The sequence below is a fragment of the Salarias fasciatus genome, chromosome 6 (genome assembly GCF_902148845.1).
Source record: "Salarias fasciatus chromosome 6, fSalaFa1.1, whole genome shotgun sequence".
Classification (NCBI taxonomy): domain Eukaryota; kingdom Metazoa; phylum Chordata; class Actinopteri; order Blenniiformes; family Blenniidae; genus Salarias; species Salarias fasciatus.
The window spans coordinates 32,257,775-32,275,413 of record NC_043750.1 but is presented as its reverse complement, the minus strand read 5'-3'; the positions used below and the strand labels follow the sequence as shown (position 1 = coordinate 32,275,413).

Here is a 17,639-nt window from a genome sequence, read left to right as displayed (position 1 = left end):
TTATTTACATAGGCCTGAATACAAAACAGTAATTTCTCCGCTCTTTTACAGAGAAAAACCAACAGTACCCACATGAGAAAGCAAAAGTGTCTGTAGACAGGAAAAATCCCTTTTGTTGTGTTTTGGTTTTCCATTTACACCACTGAAAGTAAATGGCTCCCAAGGTGGAGCGTTTTTAAAATGGTTAGGCTCCGTTTGTGAGGAGACCTCAGAAAGATTTGAGACCGTGTGCATGAACACCGCAGCTGTAATCAATATTTCTCAAAACTTGCATGAGTTGATGTACCATAAAAACTATGTTTTCCTCCAGAGTTTCATGACCCCCGGTCCTTATTCTCCTGGGACTTTATACTTGACTTTATTAAGATTGTTCTCTGCGCAGGTCATTTAATCACAAATACAAAAAACAGCACCCACTAGTGGCTCACCATGAAAACTATATAATTTGCAGCATTTTTGTGGGTTCTGTATAAATGGATTTTATTTTCAAAACCTCGCTGTCAAAATGTAAAACTTTTGTGAAACGAAAACGCAAAAACAATCTGTTTTCATTCAGAACGTGCAAACGAGGTCTTATCTTTTTCAGCTTGTTGTGGTTTGCATGTGTTATGTTTGACTGGATGGATTCTTTCCATGCTCTACATTTTCTTCCCACTTCTCATCCACAGGATTGTTCAGTTGATTTTGTTAAATCCAGCATCTGATCACAATCTGGTCACGGCTCAGGTCGGCTGTCTGTAGTTTGCATTGTATTCCCCTGTCTACATCCTGTTACTACCTGCATATAGAGACATTCTTGTGTATTTGAGGGTGGTAAAATCCCATCTACACGGAAAGAGTGAAGTTTTCCCTTCACTCCAAACAGCTTTGAGAAACAAGTTTATCCACATGAAACCACAGAAAAGTGAAAGCGATGAAGAGACTGTAGTATTTATGTCAGGCCTGCAGGGGCGCTGAAACACTGCCACAGAAATACACCCAATGAGGCAGACAGGTGGATGTCAAACCAAAAACAAGAAGATAAACACTGCCTATTGGTTTGTTGGTCCTCAGGCTCGCACATGTGAGTTCATGTCAGAATTACTGAGCAAGTGTTTTCAGAATTCTGAGAGACGGTTTCAGAAGTTTACGCTTTCATTTTCTTGAATTTCTGAACACCTATCCAGGAAAAGCACGTATGTGGTTACACCTAAACCCTGTTCTTGTGGGCGGGGCTTAATTAAATTAATTGCATGAATGATTCTGTGAGTGATTGATAACCTGTCTCTGACTGGAAACAATGAAAGTTTGAGGAAGAAGGTGACAGAGAGAAAAGCAGGTTTTCGGGGACGTCTGTGCCTTTCAGTCGATATAGAACCTGAAGTTTTCAGGGAAGCACAGATGCCGTTGAAAAAAAACATGTTGATCCAGTTCAGGAGAAGGAACTAAATGTGAAATGTGAAGGGACAGAGCTCGGGTTCCGGTTCAGGACTAGATTAACAGTATGTGTTTACCTTACATGACTGCGCATCCAAACAGGAGTATTCAAATGAGGATCCAGTGTCTTTTGAACCCATTTAAAGGAAAAAGATTTGATGGAAACTGGATTGTTTCCCCGTTTGCTTTAGCTGTCCACACAGTGATTGGATGGAGCGCCGACTCTTCACGGTTATTGAATGAAATGACATAACATGGAGTCTGACGTGTTCACACAGGAGGTTATCAAACTTAACAGAGCCTCACTGCTGTGCTGTAGCAGACAATTTCAACATTAGGGTTAGGGCGCTCCAACTGTAGCAGGAGAGGAATCACGTGCACGTCAGTGGTCCGCGTATGCCCCAAAGCACATTACAGACAAACAGCATGATCCGGTCTGAACTGTGAACACTGATATTAAAGTGACGATATTCTAATGTCTCCACATCGAGCATTTGAGGTTTTCATATCGATTCTGAAAAAAAAAAAAAAAAAAAACTTGCAATCACAATAAAGTTTCATAACATCCAACATATAAGATTATATAGAGCATCTTCCTGTCATTAGTTATTGTACCTTCACCTCAAATTAATAAATAAACTAGTAATAAACAACCGACCCGAAGCTGACAGCTCTGCTACCGTGTCTATAAAACATGCTGAAGGGGGTCTTCTGACATTATTGAGAGATTCTGTGTGACTAATGACTTATTTTCAGTGAGTAGTAAAGTAACTAAACTACTTTTTAAACAGGTAAGCTCATGTAATCTGTTGTAATTCTGTAATTTGTACAACAATGAGGTGCAGCGTTCATCGTAAATGCATTTCTTCTTCAGTCAACAGTCTGTTTGTATTATTCATTGGACTTTTTTTGAGATAATAGCAGTAATTACAGGTTTTGGTTTGAGGTAATCTGGTGTAATTTGGGTTTGTTGACTTTGTACTGGTGACTGAGGAATGTGAGTACACCAGCATACAAGGATGATTCAGGACAATAAAGTAGAAGAAAAATAAACGCTGCTTCGCGTTCGGACACGTTCCTTTGTGCAAAGTGAAAGAACAGTTTGGCGTGGGGAAAATTCACCGGATGAACTGGAAAGCAGGTGGAAGGCCAGGTGCCATGATTCATCCTGGAAATGTTACAGGAACAGACACACAGGCCACTTAATTATGCACAATTTTCTCATCCAACTTCATAAAGAGACACAACATCTCTGCCATACATTTTACCTTCACACCGATAATAATGTTCTCAGGTTCCTTTCATTCTACAATGTTCACTTTTGCAGTTTTCAGTGATGTTGAACAAGAGTGCAATACATTTGTGAAATTAATTTTCACACCCTGAGAGCAGAAAACGGATTTACAATATTAACTGAGCACAATGTTGTATCGAGTCATGGTTTCTTATGTTATGTTTCATTGAGCTGTTGCATTATGTTATGTTTCTATGTTATGTTGTGTTATGCTATGCTTCATTGTATCATGCTACGTCACATTATGTCATGTTTTTGCTGCATCATGTTATGTTTAGTTGTATTTTGTTATGTTTCATTGTGTTATGTCGTGTCACGTCATGGCATGTTTCATTATGTGATATTGTATTGTTACGTTGTGTTATGCTGTATTATGTGGTGTTATGTTATATTTTGTTTTTCTGTGTTATGCTGTATTTTGTTCTGCTATGCTATGTTATGCTGTATTTCCTTATGTTGTGTTATGCTATGTTTATTTGTTATGTCATGTCATGTTTATGTTACGTCTCATTATGTTGTGTCAATTCATATGTCATTTCGTGTCGTGTCATGTTATGTTGTCATGCCATGCTGTTTTATATTATTTCATGTCATGTTATGTTTTGCTCGTATGTCGTGTCATGTTGTGTTGTATCGTGAGGTTGTCATGCCATTTCATGTCATGTCACATCATGTCATGTCACGTCATGTGTGTCATGTTATTTCATGTCATGTTGTGTCATGTTATGTTGAAGGTGCTGTGGGCAGGATTCCGCATCTCCGCCATCTTGCTTAGGGTTATCTAAGCAAGATTTGACCCATCTAAGATGTCCATTTGAAACCCAGCACAGTCAATCCTGTCCTGTTTTCTCTGACATCACGCCCTTACGCAAGTTAAGCCCCTCCCAGAAGAACGTGCGACGAACGCCCCTCGACCAATCATGGTTAGAGCCTCATGGGCTCTTCTGATTGGTCAAAGATACCTGGAGCTGTTCAGATTCCTTTTCAGCTCAGAACAGAGACAGATGGAAACGCTGTGTCCTCGCGGTAGTGCAATTATGCTACACTCCTGAAGGATTATCAATGGATACTCTAACATTTAATCCAAAGAAAACACAGAAAAATTAGCATTGACTAGCAAAATCCTGCCTACAGCACCTTTAACTTACATTGTCATGTTATGTGTGTCTTGTTATGTCATGTTGTGTTGTCATGTTATGTTAAGTTACGTTGCCATGCCATTTCATGTCACGTCATGTGTGTCATGCCATGTTTTGTTGTTTTGTTTGGGTTATCCTACAATATGATTTGTTGAATTAGGTTTTGATGAAGAGGTTTTGAATTTAAATGAAACAATGGTACATTTTAGAAAATGTGTTCATTTCTCACCACGGTCATATCCTGTTCTACATGGTTGATTTCTTATGGTCTGATTCATGACCCCTCCCTCACTGAGCGCTAGAATCACACCTGAACCTGAAGGAGCACATTTCCAGTTTCACCTTTTGTCTCCGAACCAAACCCACCACACCTTCCACTCTGAAGCTCATCATACCAGTGATGATGATTAACCATGACACACATCATTCCACACATTTCACTACCTACAACTAAGCCTGGGAGAAACGAACATTACGACCTAAACTGTTTTATGAGTATTAGTCAAAGAAGCAGCTCTTCACAGACTGGTTGAGACGATAATTTATTTCAAGAACACCATAACCATTTTCTTACATATTTACATATATACATATATACACACTCAGAAAAGAGCACATGTATGAATGTCTAAACACACTCATACCACACAGGCACAAATACAGTAATAATAAAGACATGAAGGAAAACTTATTTGATCCCAAACCTTCTTCCATGTCTCAGTTATTATATTATAGTTACAAGCACAAATAAAGCGAGTTTGTTTTACTGCCTACAATAATTATTATAGTTATTTATTGCAGCCAAACCTAACTTTTGCTGCTATTCCACAGGATATCACACACACACACACACACACACACACACACACACACACACACACACACACACACACACACACACACACACACACACACACACACACACAGTCTTGTATTTCTATCCTTGTGGGGACCGTCCATTGACTCCCATTCATGTCTAGCCCCTAACCCTGACCCTTACCCTAACCCTAACCCACACCACAACAAAGCCTAACCCTAAAGAAATGTTTTTGCACTTTTACTTTTTTCAGTAACAACAACATGGTCAAGAAAACACTGTTTCTCCTACTTAGGACCGGAAAAAGGTCCCCACAAGGCACGCCGTTCCACGTTTTGCTATCCTTGTGGGGACATTTGGCCCCAACAAGGATAGAAATACGAGAACACACACACACACACACACACACACACACACACACACACACACACACACACACACACACACACACACACACACACACAACCAAATCAGTATTAATAAATCTGTTGGAAATGTAAAATTCTTTTAAAAAAATGACATCTTATTTCTTAATGGGCAGTGATGGCTCAGTTGGTTTAGTGGGCAGTTTCTCATTTGGAAAGTTGCAGGTTTTAACCTTTTTTCTGTGCAATTGTCTTTGAGCAAGGCAGTAAACCCCAAATCTGTGTGCTTCGATCCATCCCAGCAGCCGCAGCCTCAGCTCTTTGAAACTGTTACGTTCATTGCGTTGTGTTTATGTGTCGCCGTGACTCTAATGACTTTAGTTTAAATATTTTCCCTCTGTGTGAATTTTTTGGAACTGGAGTTCATGTGGCTTATCCAACATGAGGTGGAGTCAGCAGAAAGCCATTATGATGGCGGAGGAGGAGGGCGTAGCCACTGAGGCGAAAACTATTATCTCCGTCGTAATGTGTGTGTGACATTCCCTAAAGCACCTCAGGGTTATCGTTCCCAAAAAAACAATTATGCAAGGAGTGTCACACGTCACAGTGGTGCAGACCTATTCCAAACAAGGTGGGGCAAATATTTCAAACGGCCTCAACAAGCCCAGCTGAGCTGATGGTGGGTGGTCAGGCAGACCGGTGGTTCAGGTGAAGGGTCAGTGAGTACAACAGGGAAACTCCTTTTTCAATGACACTGATGAAAAGTGTTTATAGAGTGATTCAGGCATGACACACTTTTAACCCTTGAAACTCAGCAAAGAACACTGAGAAAAACTTACCCTACAGTGATGTTGAATCATATTTTAAGCCCTAAAATCTTCAAGATTTTTAATACTAAGCCGTTCTTGTTAGTCAATCTATCTCCCTATTTATCCATCTGCTGTCTGTCTGCAATTGAAGCTCATTGTCAAAGTTCACACACGAAACCTGCTTCATCCTGATGATTAATTCGTATTTTTGTTTTTAAAGTTTCTAACATGCTAACAGAACAGTTTCAAAGCGGAGGAATTGCACTGATGGACAAAAACCAGGGTCCCATCACAATGACTGTTGAGTCGCCGGAAGATAAACGAGCGAGCACCGATCACTGGGTATTGAGAAAACGATCACGGGGCTGTACTGAGCTCCTCTGGGGTTTCAAATCCTTCGCTTCATTAAACATGGCTGATTGGTTCAGTTTGTCCCTCTGAATTAGCGCTCAGGATTGATTATTGGCCATGCGACAGGAGAGCTGTAAATACAGCGCTGACCAATTAGCATCATGGACTCTATTATTTCTAATGATGCAAACTGAATTTTCAGTTCATTGAAGCTCGAATGTGTAAAAACAGATTTCTGAATGCTCAGCTTTCTTTATCACTTTGTCATTTTATTGTTAGGAACTCTGAAGGTAAATCACATCCACCACACTGGGTGGTAAAGTGGATGGCACTCTTACACAACATTAAGGAGACCTGGGTTTGATTTCGAGGAGAAGCCTTCCTGTGTGAAGTTTGCATTTTCCACCAGTGCATATCTGGATTTACTTGGGTTACTTTAACATCTTCTCGCGAGGAATATCATCAGCACGGTGGCTCAGAAGTGATAAACAGGAGAAATGAAACATCACAAGTTCGAGTACTGGGCTGCAGTCAGAGGAAGCAAAGGATCCGGATTCGCCTCCTGCAGAGAATACACCGATCACACTATTGGTTTTCATCTTGAATGTCTTTTTTTTTCCTTTTGACCCACTTTCAGGGTCATGACATATCTATAGAAGTCCTAATGACATGTTTGAAATTACCCTGAGGACTATTTATGTGTCAGTTTTATAAGAAATCACACTTCAGAGAGAACTTTTGTTCCCTTAAAATGACTAGAGGCAAACTGAGAGGCAATAAAAGGACAAAATCATTGATTAAAGGACAGGATCCGCTTGTCTCTCCTGAAAAATAGCCTAGGGCTTACAGGGTTAAAGAAAGAAAATAAAACTGCTAATCACATGTAATGGAGCCATTTCACAGGCCCACACTGGTGATTACAGATCAGCTAATGAGAGCAAAAACAGCAGCGGCGGGACTCGAATATTAAAACATGTTGGCAGCTGTAAGAGAAAAACTGAGCCAATCACACAGTGCTTTTTGTTTCAGGTGTTTTTCATCCCGCTGCAATATCAGTGTTTACCTGGATCACCTCAACAGATCGCAAACTAAAAATAACAATCTGGCACCTCTCTTGGTCGGATTTACTGGCAATCTTTATGAAAGCAGCTAAAATTCACAAAAACAAAGAGTTTCTGCATGTGCAGCTTGTCAGCGATCAACTAAAAATCCAACCAGGAGTCACATCAAGTACTTAAAGGAGTATTTAAATAAAGGTTTTGTGTGTTTTAGAGTCGGTTTACAGTAAAAGGCCTGTTTTTATACCTGAGAGATCTCGATCTACGTAATCTGAAATATGTAAACCAGCACTTTTTTTTTAATTTGGGATCTGATTGAAAAATATGAATATGAAATTAAAGTAAAGAAATACCAAATGTACGTTTTTAAGGGGCTACATAAAAAAAGACATTTCAATGGAGAGCAGGGACACTTCAGTGAAGTCCATAATAATGAATGTCTCATTTAAAATATTTTTTGTGTTTTCAAGTGAAACCAGACAACTTTTGTTGCAGTTTGAGTGTCCGTTTACGAGACAATGGTACACAGAGCCCCTGAAAACAACTTTTTTTTTAAATTCTCCAACGACTTCTCCCTGGAAATGGGGAAAGCAAGTTTTCTGAAGCGCTGCTACTGCCCGCGCACACCTGCTGGACAATATCAGAGTGACTCCCAGTCCATGATCTCCTGGGATTTCACAGTTTTATAGTTGAGAGTCTCCCGAAATAGCAGTGAAACTTTGTCAGCTGTCCTTACAAATGTCTGTGTATTCACCATTGTTAATGTTTATTGTATATTGTTCTCTGCACGTGTGTTTGTTTGTGCGCGTGTGTGTGGTTTCATTACAAAAAAACAACAGTGTTTCTTCCATTTCCATCCACACATCGTCTTCAAAACATTGCTGGCTAAATGCAACAATGTTCTGAAAGGAATACGCAAAAATTAAAAAAATTCTCTTGAAACATCACATAAACAGGCCTCATGCACAAAGATGAAGAAGAACAACGTGCGTTTGTGTGATGTTCGTGTAGTTTCATTGGTGTGACTGTTCTGATCTGTACATTTTACACCCTGATCGAGCCTACAGTGTGCTGCTGTGAGGAAGCAGTGCAAACCCCTGCCGCACCATGTCACAGAGAAACATGTGAGTGTCCACTGCTCCCTTCAGGGGCAGCCACAGCAGATCACGTGATCTGGCTGAACCTGGAGGACCAACACCTGGACCCACAATCACCAGTGAACTTCCGCTGACAAACACTTGTCTAACCATTCGGGTTATTTAAGCAGTCAGCTCGGTCACTATGTCCGGATTTAATTTCTAAAACGCAGGGAGCCAATAAAGTGTCATGGGAGTTTGACTTGTGGAGGAGCAGTTTAATAACCATTAACTGTGTGTGTGTTAAGTGTGTATCATCACTGAGACATGTGCGTGAAGGTCGGGGTGAAGGGATCGGGGACTTTCCATAAAAGGAAGTTAATCTCTCTTTCTTCTCCAGATTAAAAGGCTCAAACCGGCCTAATTACACCCGACGGAACCGCCTCACACACCTTTCCCTCTCTGTGAAATGTGGCCTGACAGCCGTTACCTGTGGAGGAAACCTGAAAGCCGGGCGGCCGCGCCCCGTCAGCGCGCGCTCGCTCGCTCGCACGCAGCATCTCCCTCCCGGCCGCCCGCAGGTGAGGAGGAGCGCGAGGCTATAAAGTCCATCCTGCGGGCTGCCTCAGCACCAGATCCTCTCTCACTCCCTCCCGGATTTGAGCAGACCCAGAAGAGTCACCATGACCAGCGTGCGCTACGGCAGCTCCAGGAGCCTGTACTCCATGCCCGTCACGCGCGGCTCCGCCAGCAGCATGGGCCGGAGCGTGAAGATGTCCTATGCCAGCAACAACATCGGCTCCGGGTTCGGGCTGGCCGGATCCGTGGGAGGCGGCGGCGGCGGCGGGGCGGACTTCGGCCTGGTCGGCGGGGAGAAGCAGACCATGCAGAACCTGAACGACCGCCTGGCCTCCTACCTGCAGAAGGTGCACACTCTGGAGTCCGCCAACGCGCAGCTGGAGCGCCAGATCCGGGAGTGGTACGACAAGCAGACCCCCAATGTCAGGGACTACAGCAAGTACTGGGCGATCATCGAGGACCTGCGCAAAAAGGTAAGGACACCTTCTTCATCATTTTCAGCCACAGCAGATGTCCTCCGCCACCTTATTCTCTCTTTCCAGCAGGATGTCAGGTTTATAAGCCAGTGTTTACTCACGAGGAATGAGTTAAAGCCTGTCATTCATCTACAGGTGCCCTTTAAAAATGGAAAACTCCTTCAGAGAATCAAACTCCCATTGAGTCAGAACAGAATAGAATTGAATTGCTTCATTATCACTAGTGAGACATTCTTGAAAGAGAAGTGATGGAAATAAAGTTGAAATAATGAGACAGAAGCAAAACTAGAGACAACACAGTTATCTCCATTATTTCACATTTATTATACTTAACTGACACTTTTTAAGCCTTCTCAGTTTTATTTTTTTTATCCTTTGTGCTCATAAATTACAATAATTGAAAATACGGTTTGTCAAAGTACATCAGTTTTATATTTTAAGATCAAATGTGTTTCTGCTACTCTTCACCTTTTTTGATGACCCTCTAAACAACAGACAAAATAAGCTTTTTTTTTTTTAAAGAAGTCTTATTTTTACAGTTTGTGCTCCTGTCACTTGCTTCCCTTCTCTTAGTCATGGTTCCTCATCATGTGTCAGTAAAACCTAAAGAAAATGTTTTATTGTCTCTTGAATGTCGGATGTTGTGCAGAGTGAGGCGTGAGGAGAACTCCCTTCACAATCAAAAGCAGCTCTGCTGACTCACGTCTGCACGCATTGAGTCACTAATACGACCTTTGTGGCATCAGAATATGGAGAGGAAACGACCTTTCTTTTATCCCCCCCACACACAGATCAGCCTCGCCACACAGGACAATGCCAGGCTCATGCTGCAGATCGACAATGCCCGACTGGCAGCCGAAGACTTCAGGATCAAGTGAGTGGGAAGATTTCATCACTGTCCTCAATCCCTCCTCAGATCCCTTTATTACCTTTAATCTCAATCACAAAAGCAGACTGCAGGGGTTAAAGAGTCCCGGTTTCGCCCCGTGGCTCGGGGCTGTGTGGACAGTCGTCACGGGGCTGTAACGGTCAACATGCGGGTGGAACTGGTCCGACCGGTTCCCGCCGTGAAATCGAACGCCTTTTTTGTGCCCGACAGGTTTGAGAACGAGCTGGCAGTTCGCATGTCGGTGGAGACAGACATCGCCGGGCTGCGCAAGGTCCTGGACGATCTGACCATGGCGAGGTCCGACCTGGAGATGCAGGTGGAGGGCCTGAAGGAGGAACTGGTCTACCTGAAGAAGAACCACGACGAGGTGAGAGGGCTCAGGGCTGGAAACCAGACACGGCAGGGAGCAGTCAAATATCCACCCTCGTTTACATAAACATACAGCGTGTAGCACGACACCTGCCTGGAGGCTTGGCCCTCGTGACTTCAAAGACGGCGCCGTAGACGATGTTTTGGCTGCTGCCAACAAAGAAGAACTCATCAAGACGACTAGAATGTCAAACCAGGGCGACCGTGTGTCGATGATTCTTCAAAAACAGCTGCTGTCACGTCATGATCGGCCTCTGAAAAGAGTCAGTTTCTTAAAACACAAAGAGGAAGGCGCAGCACTCTGACCCTTCCTGTAGTTCTGCACAAGACACTGCTTTGAGTCACAATAGAATCCAGTTTTTCACTACATGAAATAAATAAAATGTTGAAATAGTTTCAGCAAGAAACAAGGTGTGACAGTGAAGAGTTAAAAGTCTCTGACCATTTGGTTCAATTTGAGACACAAGTGAAAGAAATCAACTCTTGATTGTGATTTGCATACAAGACGTAACATAAAACCAGTCTGGATGCTTTTCCTGATGCGGATGTTGGGCTGTCGCCAGGAAACAAGAAGTCTAACAAGATGATGTGATAACAGCGTGTCTGACACCATGATGGTGTCGCTAAAGTCATTAAACCAAAATTCAAACCACAGAAAAATCCAGACTGCATCACATAAAACAAGCAGGCAGGAGGAGTTGGTTTAGTTTTACCACAAGGCGGCGACAGCATGCTGTTAGGAATGCCCAAACAACGTGACAAACAAATGATCATTTCCTTAATAAACATTTCAGAAAGAGCTGAAAAGTTAACTGAGGAGACTGAAGTCTCACTACCAGAGTCTGTCTGGTGTGTGCTGCAGTACCACTGTCCACCACAGGGTGGTGTATTGAGTCATAAGAACATGGTTTTTTGATTATTTAGATGTCTTGATGTGGAAAGTGGAACTCAATGAGACATGGCCGTGAACAGCCACACTTGGTTTTTGATTTTCAGACTGAACAGGAAGAATTCAACTATTTTCTCATCAACATCATCCTTCTTCATGCTTTTCTTTTGTGTTTGGAAAGTCCTTTAAAGCTACAGCAGATGCAGATGTTGCACTCCTGCTAACGATAAAGAACTGATGTGACAACAGCATGTCTTATATAATAATTGCTCAAAGGTTTTAGAAGTACCCGTTAAAGTCATTAACTCATTATTGAAAGGTCATGAAAACAACAAATGTGTCAAAGAAACCCTAATTTTCAAAAACATGCTCATCAGAGAGTCTAATTTTGTCTTGAGGATATGCTGAAGATGATTTCTGAGTTCGATTGTCTCCTTAGGAGCTCCAAAATAACGGAAATGTGTAGAATGTGTACCAAGGCATTGAAAAAGTAATCTCAGCGTCTGATCTGTCATGTAAATCCACTTCTGCAGGAGATGGCGGCTCTGCGCAACGTCATGACGTCCAGCTCTGTGAACGTGGAGGTGGACGCCAAGCCTCAGCAGGACCTGAACCAGGTCCTGGAGACCATCAGGACTCAGTACGAGAGCGCGGCCGAGAAGAGCAAGCGCGACATGGAGGCGTGGTACAAGGCCAAGGTGAGGGGCCGCGCTTTCTTGTCCCACCCGAGGCCGTCCAGAGGGTCTGCTAACGTCTCCCTGTCCCCAAACCTTTCAGTTTGACGCTCTCAACAAGGAGATTGGCAGCAACACGGAGACCCTGCAGACCTCCAAAAGCGAGATCAGCGAGCTGAAGAGGACCCTGCAAGGCCTGCAGATCGAGCTCCAGTCGCAGCTCAGCCTGGTAAATTTACTCCTCGAGAGGCGCTCGGTCAAACCGGTCTCTGTTTTCGCTCACCCGAGGCCACTCCGGAGGACTTAGAAAACAAACTAAAAGCTCTGTGCAAACACTGCTGCGCTGTCGCGTCCCCGCAGAAAGCCGCCTTGGAGAGTCAGCTGGGAGACGTGGAGTCCAGCTACAGCCTGCAGCTGAGCCACCTGCAGCAGCAGGTCAACATGCTGGAGAGCGAGCTGGCCAATGTCAAGGCCGACATCGAGAGGCAGGCCTTGGATTACCAGACGCTGCTGGACATCAAGACCCGTCTGGAGCTGGAGATCGCAGAGTACAGGCGGCTGCTGGACGGAGAGGACGTGAAGTGAGTGAAGAGGCCAGACATGAGCTCAGCAACTGGCTTCAACAGAAATAGCAACTTCAGCTCTGAATGTGAAGATATTTCTACACCTGTTGTCTAATTCACATGTGGTCATGAGAAAAATAAGAGATTTTGTTGAACTATTTCTTTATAGTTCTTTAGATTCCAAACATTTTTAAGATGTAATGTTAGAAACGTGACACCTGAACATTTGGCTGGTTTTGTACTTACACATGAGCTTTATCCTTCGACATAAGTCCTAAATAGTGTGAGAAAAAAGAGGTTTATTCGAATTACTTAAAATATTATTACAACACACATGGCAGCAAATTAAATAACAAATTTAAGGCCAAATCAGAAAGAAATTGAGTTTATTTGAATCTTCTTATTGAATTTCTCGAGTTGTTTACTGGGAATAAGGCTAAAAACTCATAAGGCTACCTGGTAATATATGTCAAAGGTGATCTAAATTTGGTGTTTAGTTTTAATTTGTTTTAAGTCTACATCTTAAACCTGTAACAAACACATCTGAAGCTGAAACGATATGATTACATAATTCAGAGCAAATTGAGCAATTTGTAGCTTTAGGTTCTCTTTTATCACGTCTGATTCTTTAACGAACTTTTCTTTCCCTCTAGCAGGAAAAACATCATCGTCAAAGAGGTCATAGAAGAACGTGAGTTTACCTCTCTTCTGTATTTGTGTTTTGTTTATTATTTTTTTTTTCATGTTTATACCCATCAAAATAAGAAAGTGCTTCATGCTTAAAGCGTTGCTGACTTCTCCCACAGGGAAACCGGTGAAGACTCAGAGGAAGAAGGTGGTGATCGAGGAGATCATCGACGGAAAAGTGGTGTCCAGCACAGTCGATCTGGACGAGACGATCGTCAACTAGTCCACAATCGGGTTTATAAGTTAAACAATAAAACTAAAACTGGCCTTTTTGTATTGTAAAATCTTATTTAAAAAAAAAAAAAAAAAAAGTTTACAAAGAGAGTTGTTATTATTTTCTCAACATTGTGGTAATGTAACTCTGTTGCCAGAAAAAAAAAAAAACCTCTTAGAAAAGCGAAAATAATGTCACTATTTTATTTGTCATCGGGTCAAAAACTCAGACTTTGTGACTTTTTTTCTCAGTTTTCATGGAAAATTCTTAAAAGAAATCTTGCAGCCTGCCTCCTGCAGCATCACAGGAACACACTCGAGGGCTTTGTGCAGAGAAACTATGAATAAATTGAATTAAGTAGTTAAAAAAAAAGATCCACTGTCAGATGTTGTGTGTGTGTGTGTGATGTTGAATCATCAGATTAATAAACTTTTATTTGGAATTTCTACACGAGCACATTGTTACATGCATCTTAATGTCCTGTTCTCGCTCGGGAAGCTCAGAAACCTGCAAAGCAAATTTCAAAACAATCAGCCTCGATGAAGTTGAAGGCAGATGTAAGCCCAGATTTCTTTGTATGAAATGAAAGATACTCAGAATCAGATGAAAACCAGATGTCTCACTTTGCACTGAAGAGAAAAGCAGCTCAGAGTGAGGAAATAAGAACAGGAAAGAATGAATGTTTCAGCGGAGCCGAGCGTCAACAGCAGGGAAGCAAACAGCACCGTCGCCCTCCAGTGGCTAAAGAGGTTATTACAACACGTTGAGGTGTCTCTCAAGGAAAATATGGAAGATAATTTTAAAAATAGGACGAATTAAAAAAAAAAAAACATCAAATGAGACATGAAATGTTACATTTATTTATTTCACTTCCTTTTTTTCTTCCTTTTTTTCTTATCAAGCAGCAAAACATGAAGAAAAACTGAAACAAATATATACATGCATGCAATAGTGTCACAATCTTCAATGAAAATAGTCAACGTCAGCTTTATCATCAAATATGCTATATGCTTGACATAAGGCACAGATGAAATTTCAGTCCTCTCGGACCCACGGTGCAGTCAATACTATAAACAAGTAAAGAAACTAAACTACTGTATAAAAAATATAATTACCTAATAATATCTTAAGTAATAAATAAAATAATTTTACTATGAACAGAAAAAAAGAACAGGATAAATTTACTATGAACAGAATAAAAAAATTGTGAATGTTTGAATATAGAGATAGTTATAAGTTATAGTTAAAGTACAGCAGTGTCCAATTGTGCAAATGAGCAGGGGAAAGAGTGAAGAGCGCAGACCTGAGGTCAGTGTTGGGGGGCAGAGCAGGGAGGGAGTTTAGCATCCTGACTGCATGGTGGAAGAAGCTGTCCTTGAGTCTGCTGGTTCTGGCCCGGAGACTCCGCAGTCTCCTAGCTGAGTGCAGCAGGCTGAAGAGGCTGTGGGCTGGGTGAGTGGGGTCACCTGTGATCCTGGTGGCTGTGCGGGTGAGGCCGGTGTTGTAGGTGGAGGAGAGAGAGGGGAGAGAGACACCAGTGATCTTCTCAGCAGCTCTCACGATGCGCTGCAGGATGTTGCAGCAGGACACGGTGCATCTCCTTCGTCTTCTCCACGTTCAGGTGGAGACTGTTGTCCTGGCACTACGTGGCCAGGCGGCTCACCTCAATCCTGTAGATAGTCTCATCACCGTTGTTGATGTAGCCTGTGGTCTTCCCGTCAGAAAGTCCCGCAGCCACTTGCAAAGGGTGGTGTTGAGCCCCAGCCGGTCCAGTTTGTAGATGAGCTGCTGGGGGATGGTTGTGTTAAATTCTGAGCTGAAGTCAATGAACAGCATTCTGACGTGTGAGCTTTTGGTCTCCAGGTGGGCGAGGGCTGAGTGGAGGGCAGTGGCGATGGCATCATCAATCAAGCGGTTGGACTGATAAGCAAACTGGTAGGGGTCCAGGGTGGATGGGAGGGCAGACTTGAGGTGCTGCATGACTAGCCGATCGAAGCACTTCATGAGGATGACAGTAAGTGTGACCGGGCGATAGTCATTGCAGTGGGAGGGAGGCGACTTCTTAGGACCCGGGATGATGGTGGTGACTTTGAGGCATGTGGGGACAACAGCCTGGCTCAGCGAGATGTTAAAGATGTCAGTGAAAGCATCAGTGAGCTCTTCAGCACAGTCTCTCAGGACACGACCAGGAATGTTGTCAAGACCTGGAGCTTTCCGAGCGTTGGTCCCTCTGAGGGATCTCCTCACACTATCTGGGGATAGCGGCTACACCTGGTCATCAGGAGGAGGTGGGGTTTTCTGTGCTGGGGTGTTGTTGTCGGCCTCAAAGCGAGCGAAGAAGTCGTTCAGTTGATTCAGCAGAAAGGTGGAGTTGTCACAGGTCTGCAGAGCGGTCTTATAGTGCATGATGATCTGGGTCCCTTGCCACAGGTTCCTGGTGTCTCTGCTGTCACTGAAGCGATAGGCAATCCTCCTACAAATTTCATTGTACATTCACTGTATAATGACCAATAAAGTACCTTACCTTACCTTACCTTAGAGTACAGACTCTTGGCCTCTCTGATACCTTGTGACAGGTTAGCCCTAGCTGTCCTTAGGCCTGCTTCATCCTCTGCTCTGAAGGCAGCATTTCGAGCCCTGTGGACTTCCCCTGTCAGCCATGGTTTCTGGAGACCGTGACGTCATCCATGCATTTCCTGAGGCGGCTGCCTGTCTGCACACACTCCAGTCAGTGGTGGAAAAGTAGTCCTGTAGTGCCGCTGACGACTCCTCTGCCCACACATGGATTGTCTTCTTAGCTGGCCTGGTGACTTTAACCAGCGGCCTGTATGCTGTATACTATTTACATTTACTATTTTATTAAACAAATCGATAGCAAAAAAACAAGAGCATTGATCCTTCAGTATTGGTTGTTCAGTATTTGTGAGCGAGGGGAGCAGAATTAATGTAGAAACATTTATGGTGTGTTACAGATGATTCCAGACATTTACAGCAGAATGATGATCAAAGGAGGGAGGAGCTTTAGGTGAGATTGGACTGATGGATTTAAAGAGAATGTAGACTTCAAATTGTGTTGAATATTGAGGAGGAAAGGAAGTCACAAACATTCGAAATGAATGAATGTGTATTAAATTGAGAGAAAGAAGTTTTGACGAAATGAGAAGAGCATTTTTTCTTGAATTTGATGAAAATATAAAGTATGATGAAGCGGGATTAAAGGCAGAAATACTTTGGATTATATAAATCTCCAGAAAGTTTGTGTATGTGTTATTTCCTACAATGAAAGATGTCCAAAAGAAAAAAAAGAGAATGCAGATCATAGATTAGTCTTAATATTGCATATGATTGCTTAAAAAACCCCCAAACAAACTGAAAAAAACACATCAGACAGGTTTAACATTACAGATTTTCCATTATATTTATAAAGACTATAATAATAACAATAATAATAATAATAATAATAATAATAATAATAATAATTATTATTATTATTATTATTATTATTATTATTATTATTGTTATTATTATCACCAAAAAGATGCTTTTGACAAGAAAGCAGAACACTCTTATTATATTTGGAAGCATTCTCTCAATTCATAAGGGTTAGTCAAAGGAAAAGCAGCAGTTCACAAAACTGAAAGTTTTATCACATCTTTTCTGCGACTCAAACAGCCAGAACTGTTGGATAAACTGGAGAGAGGACTGAAAAAACATGACCAGGCTCAAAGGAAGCCTGCTCCTTTGTTCAGAGGAAACACTGTAGGTGAGCAAATCTGAAAGATTACTGAACGAGCAGAGAAACACTCACTGGGAGGACTGTCCAGAAGAGACAGGTGGAAACACTCAGCAGGTAATCAGAGGAGAAGACAGAGAGAACACCAGAGAACCAGCTCAGGAGAAGAAAGAAAAGGACACAGGAATGAAGCTCATCAGGGGGTTAGTAAAATGTTTAATCGTGTGTGTGTGTGGGTGTG

At 42.3% G+C, this 17,639-nt stretch overlaps 1 protein-coding gene across 2 annotated transcripts; it reads left to right on the top strand.

The window, feature by feature from the left end:
* The first annotated feature begins 8,872 nt into the window (after positions 1–8,872).
* LOC115390994 (keratin, type I cytoskeletal 13-like) lies at positions 8,873–14,111 on the top strand. Of its 2 annotated transcripts, none has more exons than XM_030095072.1 (8): positions 8,873–9,377; positions 10,172–10,254; positions 10,480–10,636; positions 12,061–12,225; positions 12,305–12,430; positions 12,562–12,782; positions 13,421–13,455; positions 13,571–14,111. In XM_030095072.1, the coding sequence occupies exons 1-8, from the start codon at positions 9,009–9,011 to the stop codon at positions 13,672–13,674; spliced, it is 1,260 nt and encodes a 419-aa protein (XP_029950932.1). In that variant the 5' UTR covers positions 8,873–9,008; the 3' UTR covers positions 13,675–14,111. The 2 variants fall into 2 exon arrangements, with proteins under 2 accessions (XP_029950932.1, XP_029950931.1); XM_030095071.1 differs by having other exon boundaries at positions 8,876–9,377; positions 13,418–13,455.
* The last annotated feature ends 3,528 nt before the right edge of the window (positions 14,112–17,639 follow it).